We start from the raw sequence: 25,515 nt of genomic DNA on the forward strand, positions 1-25,515 counted from the left end.
ATCATTCTAATCTCAATACAAAGGTAGTGGGTGCAACACATAGTATATTAACAAGAAAAAACAAATACGCAAGCTCAAAAATCTTTAAATCTCAAGGTCACTATTGAATGCTTTTTATAAGCTAAGCAGGTACGACGCGCAAACACTAAAACAAACCTAACTAGGAGAAAATAATCATAATACTACTTCTATTATAAGCAATACGGCTGCAACATACACTATATCTACAAGCACAACAAACAAAACAAGCCTAATAAAAATAACTTGCCACAAAACTAAATGATAGCAAGTTCGTCCTCTATGCAAGTAGGTCTTACTCGTATGTCACGATCAAAGTAGCCTCGCACGGTATGTAGGAGAAGTGCTGTTAGTAACAACTGCCATATGCAATGCTGAGGATGCTGTTCATTAAGCTGGGTCCACCTTCAGTAATTTCACAGTATGTTTCTCTCTCTCTCCCCCTCACAGTAAATCCTTCTGAGATTAGAAACTAGTCTTGCTGTAGACCGTATGTTCCCCGTTTCTCCCTTTTGGATCACTTTGGGTGAGGGTGCCTTCACCCTCTCCTCAAAGATAAACACACATACTTTTTGATGCGAAAGCGCCTAAGGCTAATTGTGCAAAAAAAAAAAACCTCACATCTGCCATCTGTAGCAGCAAAACAGCACCTAACCTCCCATTAACATTGGCTGCGACGCCATGTCACCAGCACACATCGACGGAGTTACAATTGGCTGTGACACCATGGTGCAAGCACACCTCGACGGAGCAGAGTGGGCAAAGGAGAACACCTGCTGCTGCGCTGGCGTGCCAGGTGTTGCATGAGGGGAGAGGGCATCACCACAATGCCATGTCACCCTTCCTCTCGGAAGCCTGTGTTATCCACACGCTCCTTGTCGGCGCAAGCTCTTGCCTGCATTCTAACTGCACCTCTATAAGGCCAAATCAAAATGTAACAAGCTTCTCAACTTCAAACGTGCCAAGCTTCTTCGCTTGACTGCAAAGAGTTCATAATTTGAAAGACTGCTCAGCGGTGTTCAAGTGGACATTAATGCTTTCACATTCACAATTTATAAGAAGTGCTTAAGTGTCCTCGGATTCTTTTTCTTTTGCCTACCCACTTCCAAGTGACAATTTGCCGTTTTCGGCACTTGGCACCCCTAGGTCACTGAACACATGCTGCCACCGCCGCGAGCTCTGTCTGAGCCATCTCGTGTGTAAACTTCTGCCTAACCTCCCCTCCCTAACAGAAATGGCACATTGAGGTTCCTTTGTCTTCTGTGTGGCCAAGGTGCCCAGACTGGTATGCTTGGACAGCAGGGGGACATGGCCGCAGGTATGAGCAATGCAAGCACGGACAGTGAATTTGTTGAAGAGTGTTTCTTGCCAAAGCTAACTGGACGAGTGCTGTGTATGCGGTAATGTACTGGACGATTAGGAGGACATTCAACCACCCAAGATGCCAGAGACTCATTGAAGAACTGGTGACCCTTGACATCGTCACAAATATAAGTAAATCTAAATTGCAGAACACTTAGCTTATGAAGACTGAACCAACTAAAAACTTATGTACACTCATGTGAGTCAGTCTCTTCACTCTCATCTGTCTGGTAATGAACACTGTGAACCCGACAGAGATCAAACAAAAGTGTAAGCTCTTCCTAGCTGCAATTTAGATGTGGTATACCTAGGTCCACCAGAACTGTTCAGCCAGTCCATGTTGCCACTGTATGCTTCAAGTTAACCCTGATTCAGATGCTATATTCTTATATACAGTACTTCACAAACCTTGAACACCACCTTGTGCTCATGGTCCACAGGACTCCTGAAGTTCAACAGCAACAAAATTTCAACTTGCAGAGCTTGGCTACAAATAAGTAGTGTATATATTAATGAAGCACCCTTGCAAAAATCTACAGGGCTGGCAATCATCCAACCTTTTAAGTACAACACCCTTTGAATATAGCCCTTAAGCTGACAACATGTGCATGCAACTTGTGGTTAGCAGATATACATTACTAAGATCTTGATGAGGACTAGTTGGTTCATATTTAGAACTGAGTCATTAAGCAGGACATTGTAACAAGTGTCCCTGCACTGCCATATTTGAAGAAGCAAGTCATAGTATGTAGGAGGGAACGGGAAACAATAGAGGCTTATTACATTAGAAAGGAAGAAGATAAATGTGTAAGCACTCCCTCTCTTGCCTTGTCGGAAAAATAAATAGCTTTTTGCATGAAAGATTATGATGTAGCTGATCTTGCAGATGTATTTGCAACTGGTATGTGTATGCATGCCAATGCTGGAAAAGGTATCAAATGGCTGGAGAATTTCAAATAAACTTCCAGTTGGCAGTCAGCATTTGTCTGTGGTATTTGTTTCGTTGTGTCTGTTTTATTCGTGCTGTTAAACCACAGATATACAAATCCAAGCACATCACCACAGAGTTATTTAGCGCAATGCAAATGCCGCCCAATCGTGGAGCTTATACTGAAGAGTTGCTTCTCACTGTTCTGGGTGCCGTGTCCATAATTTCAGACAAGTGGTACAGGCATTTCTTTTCCAGTTCCAGTACCAAGAAAATCTGTCTTTTGCAGGCTTTTCATTATGTCCGCTCACATCAGGTGTAACGTTAAGAGACAGGAAGAGAGCAGTGCGGGATCAGAGAGCTAACGGGGACAGCCAATATTCTAATTAAATATAAGAGAAAGGGATGGAGCTAGCCAGACCATGTAATGCACAGGATAGATAACTGGTGAACCAATAGATTTGCAGAATGGGTGCCAAGAGAAGAGAGCACAGTCGAGGACAGCAGAAAACTGGGTCGGTGGTGAAAGTAGGAAATTCGCAGGGGCAAGTAAGAATCAGTTGGTATAGGACAGGGGTAATTGGAGATCGCAGATAGAGGCCATCATCCTGCAGTGGACATAAAATAGGCTGATGATGACGATGACTGTGTTCATTCAAAATATTTAAAATGCATAAAATTTTGCAGCATATGCGCACTATCTAAAACTAGGCTTTTTACGCATTGAAAATTTAGTGGCAGACAGCCTTTAAGGCTTCATGCTTCTGCATTATTTCTTATAATTTAGAGAAACAATGCAGTTGTCCCAAGGGTGGCAGCATTATAGCAAGAGTAATGAGAGCAAGTGAAGAAAAACACAACACGCTCTTCATTCCAGCAGTGTCCATAGCCTTTTTGCACCAATGGGTGAATGTCTCAGCTAGCAGGCAGAGCTGAGTAATAAACATCCACAGCGCTAACAAAACAAATGAACAGACAGAAAAACAAACAAGCAAAATGACACAACAATCCTAATAAGCTGCACTTGTGGTCGAGAAAATGTGAAAAAGACAAAAAAAGATTGGTTAACAAGATAGGACTCGCCATCGTGATGGAGAGAAAAGGATCTTCCATGTTCCAGATATCGCAGGAACCGTGCGACTAACCTCAGAATGGTCCAGTCTTGGCTTCGGATGCGTCCCTGGGTTGCCGTTGGTTGTGGTGTTGAAGGGCTGGCATTGGATGCGGTCAGTATCAGACGCCTCAATATCTTTGTTTTGTTGGCACAGCATCTCTGGGAAGCAACAGCAAACAATAACAGTAAAAGGCTTCTCCATTGTAGCTATAAGTTGCCTTTGAACTGCCCAAATGCATTTTTCTGGCCCTATAGTCAGCCCACAATAAAGAGCAGCGTAGACTTTACAAAAAGTACTGTGAAACAAAAGTCAGTCATGGAAATGCACTCTACAAGATGTAGTGATGTCAAATGCATGAAGGTGATTTTTGATGTTTATTTGATGCTTACGCCTAACAAGGAATGTTAGGCGTAACATTAAGAGAGAGTAAGAGAGCGGTGTGGATTAGAGGACGGTATAACTGATATTCTCACCGACATTAATCAGAGAAAGAAATGGAGCTGGGCAGGTCATGTAGTGCGTAGGTTAGATAACTGATGACCCATTAGGGTTACAGAATGGGTGCCAAGAGATGGGAAGCGCAGTCGAGGACAGCAGAAGACTAGGTGGGGTGATGAAATTAAGAAATTCGCAGGTATACTAGCTTGAATCAGTTGGTGCAGGACAGGGGTAATTGGAGATCGCCTTCGTCCTGCAGTGGACACAAAATAGGCTGATGATGATGATAGAGAAGACTGTAGGAAGTCAAAGAAAGAGCTTTAATTAACGCAGGCATTAACGTTGAGGAATGCCCCTGCTGCAAACATTTGATTATTGCTGCCAGTCTGTCTGTCCCAACGCGTCCCAGTTCATAATGCATGCAGCGATGAGTTGATTGAAACCAAACTGCCAAGGCCCTTGCAAACAGGGCACTATACTATAGACATCTTTATCGGTGAGGAGGAAAGTAGCCTCTAATGAGTGCAATTTTGCTGCTGTGCCGCTCTCCTCACAGCGGTATGTGTGGACTGACATCTGGGAACAGTAGCAGTGTGACTGCTAATTACTGTGCTGCAATTCTAATGTGTTTCCCATTTAGTTACTGTGACGTCAGATGACTCAAGCCTCACCTTTTTTTTTGCATAATGTATCCTTACCAACTAGCTCAGCTTTCTGTCGTTCTAAGCACAAATGCCCACAGTCTCAAAGAACTGCTTGGTGTTGGTATGAGGGAAGTGTGTGGGTGGTTGTGGCCCGACTAGTGGTTAGAACATCGGCCTGTTGCGCTGGGACACCACGGTTCCATCCCATCATCGAACACAACATTATTTAATTCCCTCGTGTGAGCTATATGGTAATACAGCAGCAAGAAAGCAGAAACACTGGCTCTCAAAAATTGTAACGATTTGTCTCAGTGTGCTCATTATAAGAGCATTGAGCAACCACACCAGATCCCGACTAGGAAAGCTGATAAAGTAAAAGAAAAATTACAGAAGGGTGTAAACGCTCACAGTATAAAAGCCATTGAGAACACACAGTAGGTTATGCCTCATGGAGAAGTGTTGCAACACTGGGCGAACACACCACCAGCTCCGACATACCACCTGCCAGTGTCGGCCAGCAAAGTGCATGTACATTATAAGCGGGCAGCATCTTCTACCATGACTGAGTATGGCACAGCATCTCTGGCCGATGATGCAATGCCGATGATGCAGTGTTAGGCGAGTTGTAACAGATCCACGATTTACAGTGCAACAAAAGTAGGGACAGGAGTGCCGTCCTTTAACTTAACACTTACTGAAGATGTGTTAGATCAACTCTTTCCCTACCGTGTGGAAAATAGGCGTTTTTATAGGTTACGCGAGATTTTCTTTATTCCCGAAGGAACTACTGCACTCAATATATTATGTATACATAAACAAAAAGCAGAATGCGGATACTTTTCAAGCATAAATGCTTTATTAACGAGATGTAGGTCATGAAAAGGATATAAATTGCCTGAATCAATATCATGGGATAAAAGTCAACAAAGTTTGGAAAGACATGATAATATTTTCTAGGAAAAAATGGAAAAAGAAATTATGAACATACAAAATGTATTGCAACTAATAGGCACTATCTACAAAAAAGAAAGACTAAATTATTCAGTGAACAGGCCTTCAACTACAAAAACTTAACTACAAGGACTACAGTTGAGCATGCCATGTGGCGAAGCAGTTCCTCGATGTAACTTCAACTACAAAAACTTAACTACAAGGGCTACAGTTGAGCATGCCATGTGGCGAAGCAGTTCCTCGATGTAACTTCAACTACAACAACTTAACTACAAGGACTACAGTTGAGCATGCCATGTGGCGAAGCAGTTCCTCGATGTAACTTCAACTACAACAACTTAACTACAAGGACTACAGTTGAGCATGCCATGTGGCGAAGCAGTTCCTCGATATAACTTCAACTACAAAAACTTAACTACAAGGACTACAGTTCAACATGCCATGTGGCGAAGCAGTTCCTCGATGTAAAACATAACGGAACGTTGCATGTCTTGCAGTATAAACTTTTGTTTTCTGCTCAGTTTTCCTGTCATTGTAGCATTTCTGGCAGTTTCTATAAATCTTCACCTTGGCAGGCTCTCAAGCACTCCAAGCAACAGCAAAGATGAGCCGAAGCAAAAAGCAACACTAACTGGGCTGTGGCTGCTAATGTTCTGGGCTAGTTTGCCACGTCATCGCTCTCAGAGTCAAAGTCCAACGAAAAGGTGGCATCCTCAGACATGTTGCTGCTCGATCCATCAATAATATCAGCCGCAGACGCAGCGGAATCACGAGATTAGCGATCTTTTGAAGCTTGCACGTGCACCACTTTTGGAGGTGACCATTTTTGCTTTAAACTTTGACGATCGCAGAACTTCGAAGCATGTCGGAGCAAGCAGGAAAAGAAAAAACTGTTTAGGAAACAAAAACATAGTTCTCCTCCTTCATATCCAATGGAGCAGTGTGTCCGTGAGCAGCATGGAAGGTTTCAAAAGCTGCGTTTCAACTAATTGTTAGTGGGCTAACGATCCAACAGGTGCGGTAGGGAAAGAGTTAAACTTACAAGGTCGAAAAAACAACATGAGACACTTATAAGTGGGGGGACAAAATCAGCGGTCATATAGGGGAGATGCAGTTATGTAAGCGTTATCTAGAAAAGCAAACCCCTGCGTAGTCTGTGTAAGCCATTCATCTATTGTTATAAGTGGGAGTTTGCTTTTCTAGATAAAACATATAACTGTGCCTTACCTGTGTGACTACCGATTTTGTCACAATACTTTTAATAGGAATTTCTCGCTTAATTTGTGAGCTTGTAAATTTATTCGGCACATGTTTTCGATAGACATTAAGTTGAATGACGGCGCTCCTGTCGTCCCTACATTCTTCCCGTCTTCCATCAACTTCTCGCAATGTAAATCGTGAATGGGAAGTAGGCATTCTGCCAGGTCTCGAGAGCAAATCTCCAGCTCATAATGCATGGTTCCGGCTTCAACAAGTTCAGCTTGATGGTGTACTAGTGAGGCCTGCAAACAGCAAGGATTCACTACTAATTGCAGTGGCTACTATTGCACATCGGAGTAGATGAAACAGACTGCAGACTGTCCGGTATATGCAATTCACTGAACAGCCATTCACTGAAATGCCACAATGTTCTGCTCCCAGATAACCACCTTCTACATCCTGACTCATAGATATCACAGAAAACGAAACTAAAATTGGTTCACAAGAAAAAACATTTTACATTAAATTATTTTGGGCTTCACAGAACTTACCAAAATACTTACAGAAAAATAAAAATGGGTTGGAGTGCATATGACCGGCATTATCAAATCCTCAATTGGTGCTTACAATTGGCATTGAAAAGTGCACAATCATTACGTTCTACCGTTGCTAACATATGGGCCAGAAACTTGGGAGGTTAAAAAAGAAGCTCGAGAACAAGTTAAGGATCACACAAAGAGCGATGGAATGAAAAATGTTAGCTAGGCATAACGTTAAGAGACAGGAAGAGAGTGGTGTGGATCAAAGAGCAAACGAGGATAGCTGATATGCTAGTTGACATTAAGAAGAAAACAGAGCTGGGCAGGCCATTTAATGCTTATGGTAGATCACTGGTGGACCATTAGAGTTATATAACGGGTGCCAAGGGAAGGGAAGCGCAGTCAAGAACGGCAGAAACTAGGTGGGGTGATGAAATTAGGAAATCTGCAGGCACAAGTTGGAATAGGTTGGCACAGGACAGGGGTGATTGGAGAACACAGGGAGAGGCCTTCGTCCTGCAGTGGACATAAAGATAGGCTGATGATGATGTGTGTTCGATGCTGATGTATGTTAAAGGATCACAACACCAAAGTAACAGAATTGCTGGGATAAACACGTCAGCAACTAATCCCTATGGTTTACACCCCAAGAGTACGGCAAGGAATCATTTGGGTAGTGATCAAGGGTGACCGAATATTGAACAGTAAATTCGAATTATATATTGAATCGCATCAAGAAAAAAAAAGCTGAATATTGAATCTGATATCGAATATCAAAAAATGTTTTACACAATTTAATGCTTACTAATACCCCTGTCACACTGGACCTTTTGATATCATTCGAATCAAATGGCATCAGCATCGACTGACATTTGGTTACTACACAGCAATATTTAATGCCATTAGAATTGAATGACTTCTACAATCGAATGAGTTCGAGAAACTCATTTGGCTTCGCACTCAAAGTGAATGTACACTCTTTACCCCAGAGACAAGGCAAAAAATGACATTCAGCATTCACAATTTGGGAAGCATTTATGTAAAAAGGTTTACTTTTGTGTGGTTTAAGGCACCTGTCATTTTAAATATAGTAAAGTTGTATGGCAGGCTGTCAATGTTTTTGCTCCCTACCTCAGTGGCGTCTGGCCGCCGTCGCTTTGCTAATCGGCCACACTGTAAACAATCGGGCAACTGTGTGCACGTGTTTTTGGCGTCTCAAATTGCATCTGCATCTATTTGATGATCGAACCTCCTCCTCCGATTAGTATGCTTCGCTCGCAATGCAAAGCAATCACCAAATAAGTGCTTCACCTGCTGTAACTAAGCGTCGTCGGTCAGCACTGCCGTGTCAGTCATATTGTTTGTCTTCAATTTATAGGCTATAGCTACTAAGCTGGCTAAGCCTTCTTTTGGTGCATGGTGGGCAGACATTCTGGAATTATTTACATGCATTTATTTCGGTGTAAAATAAATACATTGACTCTCAAGATACTCTACACATACCTTGTTCTTTTCTCACCAATATTTTTGGAATGATCGAATAACATTAGGTTTTCCTGTGTAGCACCACCATGGGTCGAGTGGCATTCGTTGCACCAAATGCCATTCGTATCTAATGTCATTAAAGTGTACAGTGTAACAGGGCTGTTACTTGGACTTTTAAAAATTTAATCCTTTCGAGTCTACATGCACATGTGCTGGAGTCTCCTAGCATTACGTAACAGTGTGAATTAAGCTACCAATACCATGGGTATATAGAAATCAAGATATACAGTACGGTCTACTCCAAGCAAAATTGGCCGAGTGCCGACCATAGGGCAGTGCTTGGAACCTTTTAACAGAAGCGTCCAGTGGCTCCTTGGTCGGCACAGCTTTACACGGTTTCTATGTCGCTGCACTTCTTGTTCGCAAGATATGAACATTTCCAGCCAGCGGATTTTCACCACCTACAGACCTCCACATTTACACCTAACCTGCACATCTTATTTACGCAATTAGTGCCCATCTTTTGTCAAGTTGATTCAGAGCGAGTGCACGTAAGCACCGTTCAGGCTGCGTTTCTTTGTTTCGAGAGCTCGTCTACACTTTTCGATATGCTGAAACTGACATGTTAATAGCGCAGCCTAAGTTCGATGCCTTGTGGTATCTGTAGCTGCACTGAATGTGCAAGAGTTCCCAAGCAAAAGCTTGTCGTGCAAGTGAATTAAGAGACTGTGGGTGTATCATGATGTGTACGGAACACTGACATGTGCATGCAATGCCCATAGCATACTATACATGCTGTGCGCACGATGTATGCACATTGTGGTAGTGTTGACGCAGATAAGATACATAGTTTGAAGAAAGGCGAATTTTTACTCGCGTCAGATTTTTGCAATGCTTATTTTTGAGGCTAAGTAACAAGAGACTGTGGGTACATATTCGATGCATATTTAGTGTTTGTCAGGAAAAATCATGGATTTGTCAGAACATGTTCACAAGTACAATGCTTGAGATTTATTATGAGGCCACGAAGCATCTGGTCCAATATTCAGCACCCGAACAATAGTTAATACAAGTTTTTCCATTTGCGAGACTTACATAGTACATGTCTTTTATCATTTCAGATGCCAGAGCGGGACCCATTGCAGAGGCAGTCATGTGACCTAGCTGCACAGTTCTCTGATGAACAGGCTCATGCATTTCAAGCAAGGTCATTTCCAAATGCCCGTACAAGACTGCTACTGATTAATTCACATCTTATGTTTAATCCAATCCCTAACCTACTATTAGAGCATTTCCCAACAAAGTCTACAATTTCTGCTGAGTTTGTATCTAAACAGCTTAATAAAATTCGACAAAAAAAGTCAACTGTAGTGGTAATTTGCTTACAAGGCGCTCACCTTCTAAGCGCACTTTAAGGCACAATAGTGTGCATTAATTAAATAGCAAATTATACAGGATCTCTTTTCTTATGTCAGACTATTCTTTTTATTACTGTTACAGATACCAGCATTCAGCTTCTTCTTTTTGGTTACATTTAACAGGCAGATATTACTTTCCAAATAAGTCATAGTGCAGAAGTTTCCAATTGACAACATCATGTCAATTATCTTTTAATTAATTATTAATAGCCTTAATGTACACGTTGCAATGGAGGAAATGAATCCGTTAACATGCAGGGCCTGTTCAATTAGAAACAATTTTGTAACTAGTACCAGTTTTAAGATATGTCAAAGTGTGTGGCGAAAATGCCTCCAAAAATCTCCAAGTTGGATTCCAATTGCCATCGTGAAGGTCGAGAGTCAAACCTACAGCCTGTGGTGGGAATCGAACTCACTACCATTGGTCTTAATTAAGGCAAAGTGAATTGAAGCACAGCTAATGAAGATAAAGTTCATTAAGGCGCTGGAACCCATGACCTTTGGTGGGAGTCGAACCTACTTGCAGATATGACTGAGCTGGCCATATTCCACAGTTGGATTCCAATTGACATCGTGAAGGTCGAGAGTCAACCCACGACCTTTGGTCTTAATTAAGGCAAAGTGAATTGAAGCACAGCTATTAAGATAAAGTTCATTAAGGCACTGGAACCCATGACCTTTGGTGGGAGTCGAGCCCACTTGGAGATATGGCTGAGCTGGCCATATCTCAAAGTTGGATTCCAATTGACATAGTGAAGGTCGAGAGTCGACCCACGACCTTTGGTAGAAGTCGAGCCCAAGACCTTTGGTGTTAATTTAGGCAAAATTAATTAATGCACTCAAACCCACGACCTAACATGGAGATGTGGGCGAAGCCACCTTATCCCCAAGTTTGATTTCAACTGACATTGTGATAGTTGAGAGTCGAACCCAATACCCTTGGTGTTAATTAAGGTGAACTTAATTAAGATACAGATGATCGTGATACAGGTAATTGAAATACACGTACCTATGGACCTTGGTGGAGGAAAGCAAGTAATAAGAAGTAACACATTTGAATGAAAATGTCAAGCAGAGTAATGAACGAAAACACAATATTTTACATTTTGAGCCCTGTGGCTCAAAACTGCTCAGAATGTTGGTGCTGTATTATGCTAGGCTGCTAGCCTGCTCTTGAACATGCGCTGCATGTTTTGTTATTGAAACTGCATGGCCCACCCACCGTACACGTGTACTGGAAGAATGAAGCACAAGGAAACCGATTACCATATTCGTTAAAATATAAGTCAATCACTTTTTTTTAATATGTTACCCGAAATGAGTTACCAACCTATATTCGTTACCAAAGAATATCAACCTACTTTCATGAACAAATTACTCCCAACAAAGTTCCTCCATCACGCATACCACAACACATGTCTGAAAATTTTCCAAACTGCTTTTAAGATATTCTGTGAACACAATGCACACTATGGCACTGAGAAAATTATTGTTTAGGATGCCGAGGATGAATGCAAAGCATCTGACGAGGACGACTTCTCTGGCAATTCCAACAAAGATGCTGCTTGTGGCATCGACTAAGAAGATTTAGTAGCAGAGTTCTTTTATTGTTTCTGTGTGAGTTTATATATATACATATATATTTCTTGGCAAGTTCAATACATCAGGAGCTTTTCTTTTTAGCTGCATCCAATTAAAAGATATATCCTGTGGCAAATAGCACAGTTCCAACCCTTGGGCAATATTACTCGATGTGGCAGCCATTGCTTCTACAAGAAAATAAAATGCTGAATTATTAACATAGTTACACTAGTTATCTCTTTAACTAATAAGTTTATGACACATATTTCAATCTACGAATTGTAGGTACACTAGAGCTGAAGTTCGGGCTACTCGGTCATTCATGATCGTCAAATACCAATGCATAAAAAACAAGGGACAAAAGTAAAGAGACATACACAGCGGCTGGTCTTTATTTCATAGCACCATACTTATAGTGGGCACAGCAAAAAGATTTTTACACCTTGTGCAGAAAGTGTTTTTCTTTTTTGAGAAGAAAGATAGAAAGGGTGCTCACACATTATTCACCAAGTTGGTCAATTAACTTTGCTTCAATAATCTGTCTTGTCATCTGTTCTCTTGCCTGTTTGATGACACAGTTATTTCTAAGACATGGGAACACACCTGCACCAAGCACAGTGATCGGCCAGACTACCTTTCTTGTAGTTTTCTACATCTACATTTGAACTCTAGATTATCAGAGCACAAGTTCAAATACCATGATATTTGATGATCACGAATTGTAGCTAGTGAAATTGCAAACCATACCGACGTTGAACGAATTCTGAAGATGGCACCGGTTTCAAGATACGTGCCATCAAACTTGCAGTACACGTGCACTGTTGTTCTACTTACTTTTTTAAGGAAAGAGTTTTATGCAGTGAAGCACAAAAGCAAACGGAACACCAGCTGAAAACTTACGTAGTCCTGAGAATTCTTCCCAAGTGGATATGCCTAGCGAAGTCACCGACTATAATTTGTAGACTGAAATATGTGCCGTAAAGTAATTAATTAAAATGCTAATTTGTAATTATGTTCAATATTCAATGAATCATTTCCATTTATCATAGACGTAATGGCCACCTCATCGGATAATTCAGCTCAAGGTTTAGAATTGTGCTATCTGCCAGAGCTATATTTTAAAAACTTAGTGCAGTTAAAGAAAAACACACCTGACATGGGGGTCAACCTATATTCATGTTCGACCTATTTTTGAGTAAATATGGTGCATCAAAACCAGTATGTCAAAATACATGCGCGCCAGTGAGAAATTTTAACGATAGGTGGAGAGGTTAGGCAAGAAAAAGGCTTGGCATGCCACAACAGGTTTAATATACAGGGGTGCCAAGGAAAAGAAAAGAGAGAAACACACATGTATTCGTTCTCACAGAACTGTGAAATGGGCAGCTGTGCGCACCATGAAATGAAAAAAATTTAAAAAAAAGCGGGGCTTTCTAAATGGCACCATCAATAAACAACATGTTAGGCATCTCTGTGGTGCAGCCAAAGGGAACGAGATGGACAACATTTTGTCTATCGGCAGTGCTGAAGCTCCATTTTCCACTTTGTTCATTTCGTGGTGCTCACTGTCGCCCATTTCCAGGTTTGTGCGGGAGGAGAACACAGTGGAAGCGTTGCGAGGCTGTCAGCCTTGCGACATTAACGCCCCTGAGTTCACAAAAAACATGAATTGCGCAAACAGTTACGTGACAGCAGAACAGCCGCCGTCGTCATTACAACACCACCCCAGCCAACTGTAGAGCAGCGGACAAACAGTTCATAAAAGCGACACCAATGGTGAATGGTTGAATGAGAATTGGTGCAGGAGGCTCCCAGAGAGGCCAGTTATCTGCAGGGACCTGGAGTTTGAGTAGGTAGTCACAAAAACATTCCTGGATGCTGGAAAGTACTAAGCTCATTCTGAATAAAACGACAGTGGCATCCAGTGTTGCCAACTAGAAATAAAGGAACCCATTAGTCGAGACAACAAAAAACTAACCACCGTGATTCGAGCACCCAAATTCTACTAAAAGCCCTGTTAAATGCAAAAGACAATCAGAATCACATTCAAATTATGTTTTACTACGCCTATGTAAAACCCAGCTGAAAAAAAAAATTTTCATTGGATGTTTCCTCTGTAATGGAATAAAAAATTGAAATATCGTTTAAATATCGGCTGTCCAGTTTGCCCTTCGTACTGCGGGAGGACGCTTAGTACGACAAAGAGTAAAAAGCACTAAATTTAGGAAAAATTGGATAAAATTGAAGATCATGACTTTAAAATATGCGCATACCCTTTCAGGGGTTATGCCTTTCGCTATCTTTGTATTTGTACGATCAATAAGAAATTTTCTGTCCTCCGATGTTGTTATTATTTCTAATTAATATGTTTTACATGCTTTTTGAAAAGTGATTGTTTTTTTTCTCGAATTGAACCCCTCTAATGTAATGCCTACAATGGTGAAGCAGGTACCACATAGCAAATAACAAATTAGCGTGATGACATGTAGTATGTGAACATGATTATAAATGGAAATAAAAGAAAAGCAAAATTGAAACTAAGCTTGCACAAGGTTGCTAGAATTGAAACTTAAGTACTCAATTCCGCTAAAACGTGTTGGCAGGCTAGTTGATTTAGATTATTAATACAATGTGCAAGCACAACACGACAAGGACTGAGATAGAAACAGACTTCTGTCTGCGTGTCTGCTTCTGTCTTTGTCATTGCCCGGCTACAGTGAAAAACAATACAGCAGTGACCTCACCAGATATCTGATCTGACCCGATTCAAAGACATGGTTGCCTATAATAACTGTGTGGTTACTGCCATGCAGTAAATTAGCTTGTAAAGCACGGATTCACAAAGGCTCTGTCATGCAAGGGTTACCGGCAATGGGCAGTCACTGTGGTGATTATGTCACTATCATGCCAATTATTAAAGTTAGCAGCATGCACCAGCCAATGAGAAAGAGTGCTTATGTAGAGAAGTAGAAGAAAGGAAGGGATCAAAGTTAACCAGAAGGGAAAATCAGGTTTCCTACCGTACACTGGGGAATAGGAAAGGAGAAAATTTTCTCTCTCTCTCTCTCTATATATATATATATATACCATCCCAGTCAGTCACTATCACCGCAGGCTATCACTGCACAAGATCAGTTGTAGCACAACAAGCACTAATTCAGGTCCCAGATGCTTGTGCAGGTTTGTTTCCCTGTAGAAATACCTTCATCATAACCAGCTGCAATGGCTTATGAGGTCAGAATTCCAAAATGGTTTGCTCTGATAATGGTCTGAAATCAAAGCACGCTAGTGGAGATGCGAGCAATCGTCCCTGTAAGCTGCAGTGAAGACAGTCACAACAGAATATGTTGAACGGTTTTTGCACAACCGGAGCCATCCCACGAGTTGTCGTCGGCTATTTAAAGCACTTATGTAGGAGGATCGGTGTGAATACAGGCCCACATTTTCAGATTCCATGAATACCATTCTAGTTGTCACGAGCTACCCCATACAGCCACTGCATGAATTGAGGCACATCAAAGGGGATCGAATTACAACCCTGATGATAACAAACCCGCTGCAGCTCACAACGTGCATGTGGAAATCTCATGCCTCACCACATAGCTTGTTTGCGGTGTGCATCCCACGTGACAAACGGGGGTGAGTGACTCACCGGGTGGCCTGTAAATTTCCAAGGTTGGCTTGGTTGACCTCTGGGAGCCACCGGTCTGGGGCGAGGTGCTTGTAGGCGTAATTGCGGCATTCTTTGGTTCAGGCTGGGTTGGCACAAGCACGATAGTCAGTTAATTCGAATGGACTATCACACTTGGTCTTACCTGACTTTATTTCACATACCATTACACCATGGCAGGCATGAGCTAACTAGTCCAGCAACAAGTAGTGATGCCAGAGTGCATATGTCACAGAGTAACGTTAACCACACATGCTCAACTTTGGAGCCGGGCCATATTTAACTGCGAGAAACATCACAGTTTGCACACAGGAATTTTCTGCACATAAAGATGAACTTACTCACAAGGGTTAACCAACAAAAACTAAAAAACACTTCTACAATCAGCAAGAGCGACATATCGTGTCAGGCAGCTAAAACACTGTGAGACCACGTCAATGAGACAAAAAACATGCATTGCCTAGAAACCGACAAAAAGTGTTATCCTGTAGCAAACGTCTAAAGTACACTTCCTCCCTGTGAAACTAGGGCCACAATTCTTGACAATTCTTAAACTATGTATTGGCTGTGGGAAGGTTGCGTCCTCTCCGACTGGCTCCTAAAAGAAAACATGGTGGCAGACAGCAGCAAAAGCAGAACAGAGATCCACAAAGGCCTACAAAGGCCGAGCCTCGTGGTTCTGCAGAAAAGTTAATTGATGAACTGATGAGTTAAGTGATGAAGCCAGAGACAAGTGGCTTGCAATGCCACCATTACAGCCGCCATGTTGAGGTGCGTTTATTAAATCCCCTTGCACCGGGCTAATTTCCAGCAGCACTATAGAAACGGTGACTAGTGCTCCGATTGTTAACCTCTCTGCATCATGTGCCAATTGTTTTGACCAGCACATAGAGAAATGTGCGCCGCCTTAACTCAGCACCATGTTCTGCGCCTACACACCTGTCGAAGATGCTCCATCTGCAACTCCTGGATTTTTTTCATGAAGCCATGAGTCATGTCAAGTCCCGGAGAAGGCCGACATGCAACCGACTTGCTCTGCAAGGTCAGTTTTCCAACACCCGCTAATCCCAAGTCCTCGGCGCCGAACTGCATGATGGCTGGGTTCCCTCAGCTCTCTTGGTAATTACCAGCAACTGCACATGGGGAAGAGAAAAGTCCCGTTCACGGACAGACCCAAAAACAGCGGGAAAAAAAGTTCGGCAGAGCCCATGTACTGTGGGAATAAGCGTTGTGCAAAGCGTTTGCAATGAGTACACAGGCCACACTACCCACCGGCAGCCGGATCACAGGTGAATCCTGCCACATACTGAGCCACATTTCTGACTCTCTTAGGCACTGGGTCATGATCCATGGATTAAGGAAAAGTGGATATATACCGGTCAACTATCATGCATCACAATAAAATATGAAAATGCCACGTGGCTGGACAGAAGCAAAGTAATGTTGTTTGTCATCCTTTGGAGATACTTAGATTTTCTTTTGCATGCCATGTAATTACATAATTAGTATTAATTAATGAACATCTCGAATATTATATTTAGATGAAGAGCCAATGAGAAAATTGTAGAGCAATATGAAAAACTCCCGATACAGCTTTCTGTTGCTCAATACGCGCTGCATAAAGGTGTTTTTCCGACCATGAAAGAAACCCGTGAATACGCGCTAAGTGCCTCAAGTGGCCAGTCGGGTGTCGATTTTGCATGTATTTGCATGCTCCTTTCAGGCATGGAAAAGCACTTTTATGTAGCATGTATCGAGCAACAGAAAGCTGTTATCGGGAGCTTCTCATGTTATACAATTTACTCACTGACACTTTTAATCTAGCTATAATATTTCAGAAGGTAACTAATACTAATTATGTAATTAACCGGAATACATTAAGTCACCCAAGTATTTTCAAGCGAAGGCAAACAATGTTACCTGGGTTCCATCCAGCTACGTGGCATTTGCATATTTTAACATCTTCGTGCATGATACTTGAAACACCCTTTATATGCCACATGCACCAAAGCTACTGCTATATACGACCATACATATACGCATCACTACTGTGGCATTAACCAACTCCATACTGCATGGTGTATACAAGAGCACGAACTCCACCCCTCCCGTTCAAGATGTGCTATATCATGCAAGACAGCAGACAGGTGCAAAGTTGAAGGCAGAGGCAAGCAAAGCTTTGCTTTAAAAATGTTCTTGCAGTCCTGCCTGTTATGTCCGAGGAATGCACACCAACAGAAACCGCAGTGTGTGCAGAGCTAAGTACTTAAATGCACCTACAGAACCCATGGCCTTCTTTCCTCACTCCTGATTGACAGGTTGGGACGACCTCTGCATGATGTGCATCTGCTGTGCATGATGCAGCCAGTGTGGTATGTCCAGTGCCAACTTTATGAACAACAGTGAAGAGTTCATAATATGTCTAGGACTTTTAAGTGGAGATATCCAAGGAATCCCAGTTGATTAAATGTAGATTACTTGGACAAAGCAGGTCTACAAGTGCTCTTTTCCCAACATCAGTGTGCTAGTATACGAGAAGGCAAAGCAAAAGAAGAATACAAGTGGCAAGGCCACCTCTGATACGAGGCACCACCCCACAAAATCCCTGATCTCAGAAAAGGTTGGCAGATGCTGGTCACTCATTCAGCAGTCAGCATTTATTCATCAAGGAGGGCAAAGAGCGGCCGGTAGTCATTTGCCATTCAACATTACTGACTGTGCCACGAATGTTACAATAACATAGTGTGCAAATGACACTAGGAAGCATGTGAAGAGGCAGTGTCTTGGTGAAGCACAAAAGGTGCAATGAAAATAATATGGTGAGGCGAGTCAAGCGTTATATTGCAGATAACTATGTAACGAATAAAAAGTAAATGACGGCACAGTTCCAAATAAGTACAAACCCAAATTAATTTTCCACTTTTCTAAATATCTGCCAGAATGCAGGCTGGTTTGCAATGCACAGTCACCTTATCTATGTTGCCGCTATTTTTGTTACGTGAACATGCGAAGTGAAAGAGCCAATGGAAAGAAACTAAGCTAAATTGCTTTCCAGCAACTGCTGCTACAACTTTCATACAAGTGCTCTTATCCGTTCTACATACAGTTGAATACTTAGTGGCTCAGTCTCTCATGACACAGCTATAATAGTGAGTTGATCACTAATGTTTGCAAAATAGACGCACATCATAAGACCAGCACCTCCCACACACCCACATAATTTGAGATAGATCCAGTTCAAATTGTTCCCAAATCCGCTTAGTTCATGAAGCATTAGTTTATCTGGTCTCTCATGCATGATTACGACTTCCCCAAAGAATGTGCCAATGGCAGGAAAAAAAAAAACGAAACCTTTCTATACACAGCCTTACATGCACTGAAGTATAACATGTGAATCGAATTGGGTAGCACTTTCCATTGCCATGCATTAACAAGCGGTGTGGAGGCAGATGCGACAGACAAGTGCACGCACCTTACGATCAGCGAGGCGACTCTTTCGGGCTATTTTGATCCATTATCACGAGTTTAGAGCATAACGGCAAAACGAGAAAGTGGACAGGACAAGGACAGGCCCTGGGAAATATTCTATTTTCAGCAAAATTTTCAACTGCACGAGGAAGACAACATGAACAGAAACATAGACACACACACACACAAAGTGCTTTGTGTGTGCGTCAATGTTTCTGTTCATGTCCCGTCTTCCTCGCGCACTTTAAAATTTTGCTGAATCTATGAACCGACTTGCCCAACAACGTGCCTCCCTTCAGATATTCTACTACAAGAATGTTTAAGAACAGTTGGTAAATAGCGGAGATAGAAGCAAATAAAATGTGAGGTGAGGGATGCCCTCTCCTTGCAGCAAATGCTCACTCCCATCGGCTGCAACCTTCTTCCCATTTTGGGGAAGAGGGCGCCTGGTCATGGTCATGTCACCTGCTGCACCTCTTTTTTGTTTTTTGATATGAAAGCCCAGCGTCTGTAGCAGCGAAACGGCACCTAAATTCCCATTGGCTGCGACCTCACTTCACGTGCACGCCGCAACGGAGCAGAGCGGCCGATGCAACATCTGCTGCCCCGCTTGCGCGCCAGGTGTTGCGTGAGGGGAGAGGGCATCGCCGTGACGCTACGTCATCCTCAGGTTCATTGTCCGCGCAAGCTCTCACCTGCGTTCTAACTTCGCCTAGATAATCGCTATAAAGAAATTATTGTATAAGAACAGAATAAATTCGAAAGGAAAAACGTTGGCAGTGGCGAGTTTCGAACCTACGACCCCATGCTCACAGGCCGAGTGTTTTACCCACTGGGCTAAACTTGGACAAGCATCTCAACGTGCTCGCTTGCCCACAAGGAGTTCGTAACTCGAAGGACCACCCAGCAGCGCTCAACTGGACATCTGCTTTCGCATTCACAACTCCTAAGACGTGCTTAGGTGTCACTCAGATTTTTGTCGTTCCCTCTATCCTTCGAGGCGGGGGTAAATTTCCGGCGGCGGTTCCGTGTGATCTGCGCATCACCAGATCGCCTTGTCGAATCGTTGTTGGCTGTCTGCGTGCTGCAGCCAGGCCTTGCGACGTGATCGAAAGCTCTAACAACATCTCTGGTGACGAGACGACATGCATTGCTGTGAGAATAAAGGGCACCCGGCCTAAATTAATTTCCTTTTGGTTTTCGCAGAAGCGATCGCCATGCGTGATTACCGCGCGCTTGTTAAGCTGGCGATGTCAAACCTGGTGAGTGCTTTCTGTGTTAAGTAGTAACGTTTCAAGAGGCTTACTGTATTACATACTGTTGAACACAAAGACCACCCAACAATAAACAACATTGTGCAAATTATTACAGCTGTCACTGCTACAACCACTCAGGGTTGCATATAGCAGTTTCAACACTAAAAGCAAATATTAATAAAGTGCGAAACTTGGGTCAGTTGGTACTTGTCTGCAAAAAATAAGAAAAAGAGTAACAGCGCAAAGAGCGGGAGGTGCAGACAGAAGCTTAGTCTGTCTATCAATGTCTGCATGTCCAGTTGTTACCGCTGCTGCTAGTTTTTTTCAAGCAAATATTAAGTCAACGTGGACTGTCAGAACACCACTACAGAAACGTTGCAGCACTTGTTTTGTGCGAATCCTTGGTTTAAGATCGCGTCTGATCTCAAGCGCAATTCAAATCGCCCGACCCCGAGCGGGGCACTTGTGGTGTTGCATACGCCATCGCCGCCCTTTACTGCCGCCGGTGAGTAAAACTGCGCCCGACAGCCAGCTTTTTTTTTTTTTCGCTATACACATAAGCGCGGCCAGAAACTGAGTCAAAACAAAGTTGACAGTGAGAAAGAGGAAGGGAAAGCGTGCACTGAATTGTAAATATTCTTTATGATTCACTATGATTCATTGCGATATAAACTGTTAAACCCTTTTTTACTGATGCCTAGTAGCTGGGCGCAAAGTTAATTTTTTCATTCCTCTTCGAAATGAAAAAGCGCCACGCGACACACATGCGCGACTACGGCGGTACTGCAGAAGAAGCATTCCCTGTGAGCGGTTTTTCGGCCAACATGGAAATTGCAGTAAGCTAAGAGTATGGAACAGCGAAAAACTTCCGATACCGGCAATTCGATAAAAGCAGATGCGCCATAAAATCTTGAACAATAGCGCCCCTGCTGTTTGGCATCACCGTGGAAGAAAAAATTGCCCAAGCACTTCCACCTCAGTGATGGCCGCCGATGCCCTTGTCTCTGTAGTCTGCTGAGAAAAAGGAGGTCGGTTAGCCTGCCGCAATTATCTACTGGGCGGAAAAATGCCATTTCCAACTTATTCAAGCTCCGAGTTACCACCACAGCATTCAATTCTGTTGCGAACAGACTTGGGCACACCCGTGTTTGAGCCGTTGACGGTATCTCCCGAGGTTCTGCATCTGAGTTCATCTTCGGGGCCCTCCCCGAACGACACTTCTCTCTAGGTCATTGCACACCTGCGGATCATCCCCTGTTCCTCCTGAACTAGGGAAAACCCTGCATGCACAAAGCTGGTTGCAATGCCTGCCGGCGGCATTACTTCTTTCCATGGCTGGCAGAGAAAATGCATAGCGCCGAGATCTATGCTGCAGGTATTGTTAGCATCGCAGGCGACAATAGAGACTTTTAGCGTATCCGCTATTCCGGCAAACAGGGTTGGTTTGGGCGGATTGCCGGATGGTCGGGGGTGTAAAACGTGAGCGGCTGGAGCGGTGCAGCCGCCTGGTGGCATAGAGCTCAACCCAGACACAGACCTAAAATTGCAGTGACGTACTGTATTGCGCTTCGCTCCTGGTGAAAATTTTCGGTAGCGGCATAATTGTGTACACGATTATCCTGCTGTTGAAAATTTACACCAGCAGCTAAGCAGAACATAGTAATTGGCTCTCTGTTTGTGTAGTTGAGCTTTGCACCACCAGCTGTCTCCACCAATCTGGCCGCAAACCGTTGCTTGCGCTTGCTGGAATACCAGACGCGCTAAAATTTTCTAATAAACAACCTTTGCAGAAGGCTCTTGTGGTAAAGCTTGCATAGATTATCCATACAATGTCCAACTGCACCACTTGCAGATTGCCTGACGAAAGATCCGCACAAGTCGAAACATATGGTGCGCGCGCTGCGCGCCAGCCACTTCCCGAAGCTGGTGGGGCCTAAAGTCTCGATATTTTGCTCGCCGCGCACCCGCAGTAGTTAGTGTGACGCATGCGCGCATGGCAACGATAAAAGCGCCGTGCGAGTCTAGCGCGGTTCTATGTCCTTTCCCCATGAACTTCGAGATCGAGGGCGTACGCAGTCTGACGATCCCAAAGGCCACGGCTTACGCAGCCTTTGAGATTGTCGGATTGCACGCGTGTCAGAACCCCAAGCCCATGTTTAGCCAAAGCCGTAAATCTATCTCTAGCGCTGTCACCGGTTCTCCGTGTCGCGTTTGAGGAAAGAAGCGGCAAAGGGTCCGAGTGGCGGGCGCGCTCGAAGGTCCAGGCCGCCTCCTGCTCGAGCGCCTCATAATTCAGAACTTCCGCTGGTTCCCTCTTCGCGCTAAGCGGAGCCCGCTGCCCGCAGGCTTCGATTATTTCGGTGTAATATGTACGCGTTTGGGTCAAGACGGGGCGAAACTTCGGTTAAAGCATTAATTCCAATAAAACGACTACGCTGGAACAGGGTTTACTATCTTAGTTCGCACATACTGGAACTGCCCCCGAGCACTGAGAGAGGGAGCGTTCCCATGTTAGTTGAAAGGTCACCAACGTATTCTGTAGCTCCACCGTAGCTGCAAGTGTTTCGCGCGACGCTTTCATTTCGAAGAGGAATGAATTGACGTAATAGAGCTTTCACGATGACTCGCGAACTTAATGCGATTAGCATTGAATGCCGCATTGACAAGGGCGTAACGCGGCTCCTCTCTTGCGCTTCGATGGCGATGATGTCTGTCATGTCATGCATAAGCTGATATACATACAGTTAAAGAAACGACCACGACAGCGTAAGAGGTTAGTTAGAGCAACGCCTCCTTTAAAAAGATGCCAGCCGCGTGCGCCGAAAACCTGCTGCCCTTACCTTTACCCTTTTCCTCCTTTCCACTCGAGGCGGTAGCTAGCGATCGTTGCGGTGGTCGCTTGCAACACATGCGCGCATGCGCACATCACCGCATGGCAGCGCGGCCGCCGCTACCGCCGCGACACCACACCGCCCCAGTCCCTTTGGCCAAAGTCTAGGTGGCTTTGCCTTGGCGGAGATAGGGACGTAAGTGGCGCCATCTCTTGACAACTGACCGTAACTCAAGGCGCGACGGCTACAATGGGTAAGCGAGCGACGCCGCAGGCATCTTTCTAGAGGAGGCGTTGGTTAGAGATAGATAGATAGATAGATAGATAGATAGATAGATAGATAGATAGATAGATAGATAGATAGATGGATAGATGGATAGATAGATAGATAGATAGATAGATAGACAGATAGATAGATAGATTCAAAGTGCCCAGAGCAGGCAAAGAATGTTAGTCGCATTAATTAAAAGTTCCTTCACAGTGCAGGAGTCCGGGAGGCAGTTGATATCGCAACAAAAATCACGGTAAAGCCCGCGGATGGTCCACGACTTCCAGTCCGCGAAAGACGAACGCGATTCTGGCAGCTCTCGGACTGGTGGGCGGAGCTTCCGAAGCTGTCCGATATCCTGTCCGAGCAATATCGAATGCGGCGCAGCAATCCCAAGCACTTCGGGATTGATCATCGCAGAGGCCCAGTGATGTTCCCCCTTTGCTGCAGTATTTTCTGCTCTGATTTTCTTATTTGAAAGCGAGAGAAAAAAATTCAAAGAAAACAGGCGCTGGAATATCACATCATATGACGAGTGTTAGTTATCGCACAGTGCGGCGAAGCCGTACGTGCTATCGGCGTCAAATGAAACGCGAAAAGCGATGCGCGCGGTACAGTTTGCACAATCATCGTTACTGCGCCGACATCTTTTCTTGCCTTCAAATAAAAAAAGAGCCAGAAGAGAAACGAAAATATCGCAGTATCGGGAGAGCATCCTTCAGTGCGATCAGACCCGGTCGAACCAGTTGTGCGCGCCTGTCAATGGAATGTCTGGACGGCACGCATTATACAGGTGTCACACGACCACTTTGTATAGCGATCAAGCCCCATAAAAATCGTCGAAACTCGATAAAAAAGAAAAAAACATAAAAGTCGAAATTTTCGACCGCGATTGGCTTCCTCGCGCAGCTTGCGCAAAGGAAACAATCGGGCCCGAGAAATCCGATCTGGATCGGGCTTGATCGCGATCATAAGTGCGCAATGCTTCGGCCACGCGCTCCGCTGTTCGTTTCATTTGACGCCGATAGTACAGGCACATGAAAAATGTTCTGACGCCTTCCTCATCCGTACAGCGGTGGTTGCACCGGCGATATCATGTGCCGGCGAGACGCACTACAAAGCGGGTGACAGCACGAAGCACTGCGAGCCTACGGCGAGATCGCGAAGTCTGCGCTCGATTGCGAGAAAGGGGACTCCGCAAACGACGCAGTATTTTAGCATTGATTAGCGACAAACGATTTCAGACTATCAACGTTTTCCCAACACTCATGCGTCAAGTTCGGTCGACGACGAGCGAAAAGAGTTCCGTACAAGATGTATAGATGCCGGCGAGAAGAGCAACGTCATTACAGCTAACGCGTTCATCTACCCAAGCCGCTACATGGACAATGAAAAACAAACTGCAGCGTTTCGGTCATTCATTCGTAACTAGTGTGCGCCCAAAAGCCCACCACAATATGCAATTCGTACCGACCTTGAATATCGGGAAGTTGAGAAATCCTTTAGTGCGACTGCGATCCTTGGAACACCTTCCACTGCAGCTGTACAGGTTGGCGGTAAATACAACACAGAAATGACGCACTTTGGTGAACAGGCCCCGGTGCAGCAGAGACGGCAGCGATGAAAAAAAAAACGATGCCTCAGGCAATCAAGGCTGCCAACCTCACCATTTAACCTTAAATGGTCACACAACGGACGCTACGGCAATGAACGCTCTCGAGGTAAGTGCGACCACAATGGAAAATTGAAGGCGCAACGGTTGCGGTGCGTGTGCTTTCCTAATTGGTCGGAGAAGTGTCACGTGAATTCTCCACACTCGCCAATGAAGATGCCAAGACAAAGAGAAAAATGCGCATCATGCCCTCTCAATCTGGAAGAAAGTAGTAGAGGAGCAATATATATTATTCGCTCTTTCCCCTCCTGGGTTTCTCTGCGCTTTGCCACACACTCTTTTCTGCGCTCCTTCATGTGTTCTCTTTCTTGCAGCTTCACTTGCGCGTGCGTGTGCGGTGAACATGGCAGAAACGGTTAAGACTTCTTGCGCTTCGACTGTATATATTGCGTGCTGCGCGGCAGAGACAATTGGGCATCCGCTCATCCCTGTCTATTCCGAGAGGTCTGCTCGGTTCGCATCGTTTCGACGCTCGAGCCTTCCAGCGGTCTCGCCGTCACTTCTGTTACCAGGCCTTTAAATGCGTCGCCTACCTGCCGCTGTTAGCTATGTGTTCTGGGAGGGGGATGATGATATTTCTTTCACTTCTTACCTCTTTATGTCCCAATCCCGTTTCCCAATAAGCTGAGACATGCTCCCTAACCCTAAAGGGCTGCAGAAAAGAGCGCTTCT

The 25,515-nt window shown here is 44.0% G+C and overlaps 1 protein-coding gene across 2 annotated transcripts in view; it reads right to left on the reverse strand.

Annotated features, from left to right (window-relative positions):
* The window catches only part of LOC126540189 (MIF4G domain-containing protein-like), a 48,535-nt gene extending 23,602 nt beyond the window's left edge, over positions 1-24,933 (reverse strand). For both annotated transcript variants that reach the window (XM_055075857.2, XM_072286615.1), the window contains exons 1-4: positions 24,646-24,933; positions 16,289-16,482; positions 15,332-15,434; positions 3,454-3,581 (exon numbers count right to left, since the gene is read on the reverse strand). In XM_055075857.2, the coding sequence (XP_054931832.1) occupies positions 3,454-3,581; positions 15,332-15,434; positions 16,289-16,441 (384 nt within the window). In that variant the 5' untranslated portion in view covers positions 16,442-16,482; positions 24,646-24,933. The remainder of the gene's footprint in view (positions 1-3,453; positions 3,582-15,331; positions 15,435-16,288; positions 16,483-24,645) is intronic.
* Between the last annotated feature and the right edge of the window lie 582 nt (positions 24,934-25,515).

This window comes from Dermacentor andersoni, chromosome 2 (genome assembly GCF_023375885.2).
Source record: "Dermacentor andersoni chromosome 2, qqDerAnde1_hic_scaffold, whole genome shotgun sequence".
Classification (NCBI taxonomy): domain Eukaryota; kingdom Metazoa; phylum Arthropoda; class Arachnida; order Ixodida; family Ixodidae; genus Dermacentor; species Dermacentor andersoni.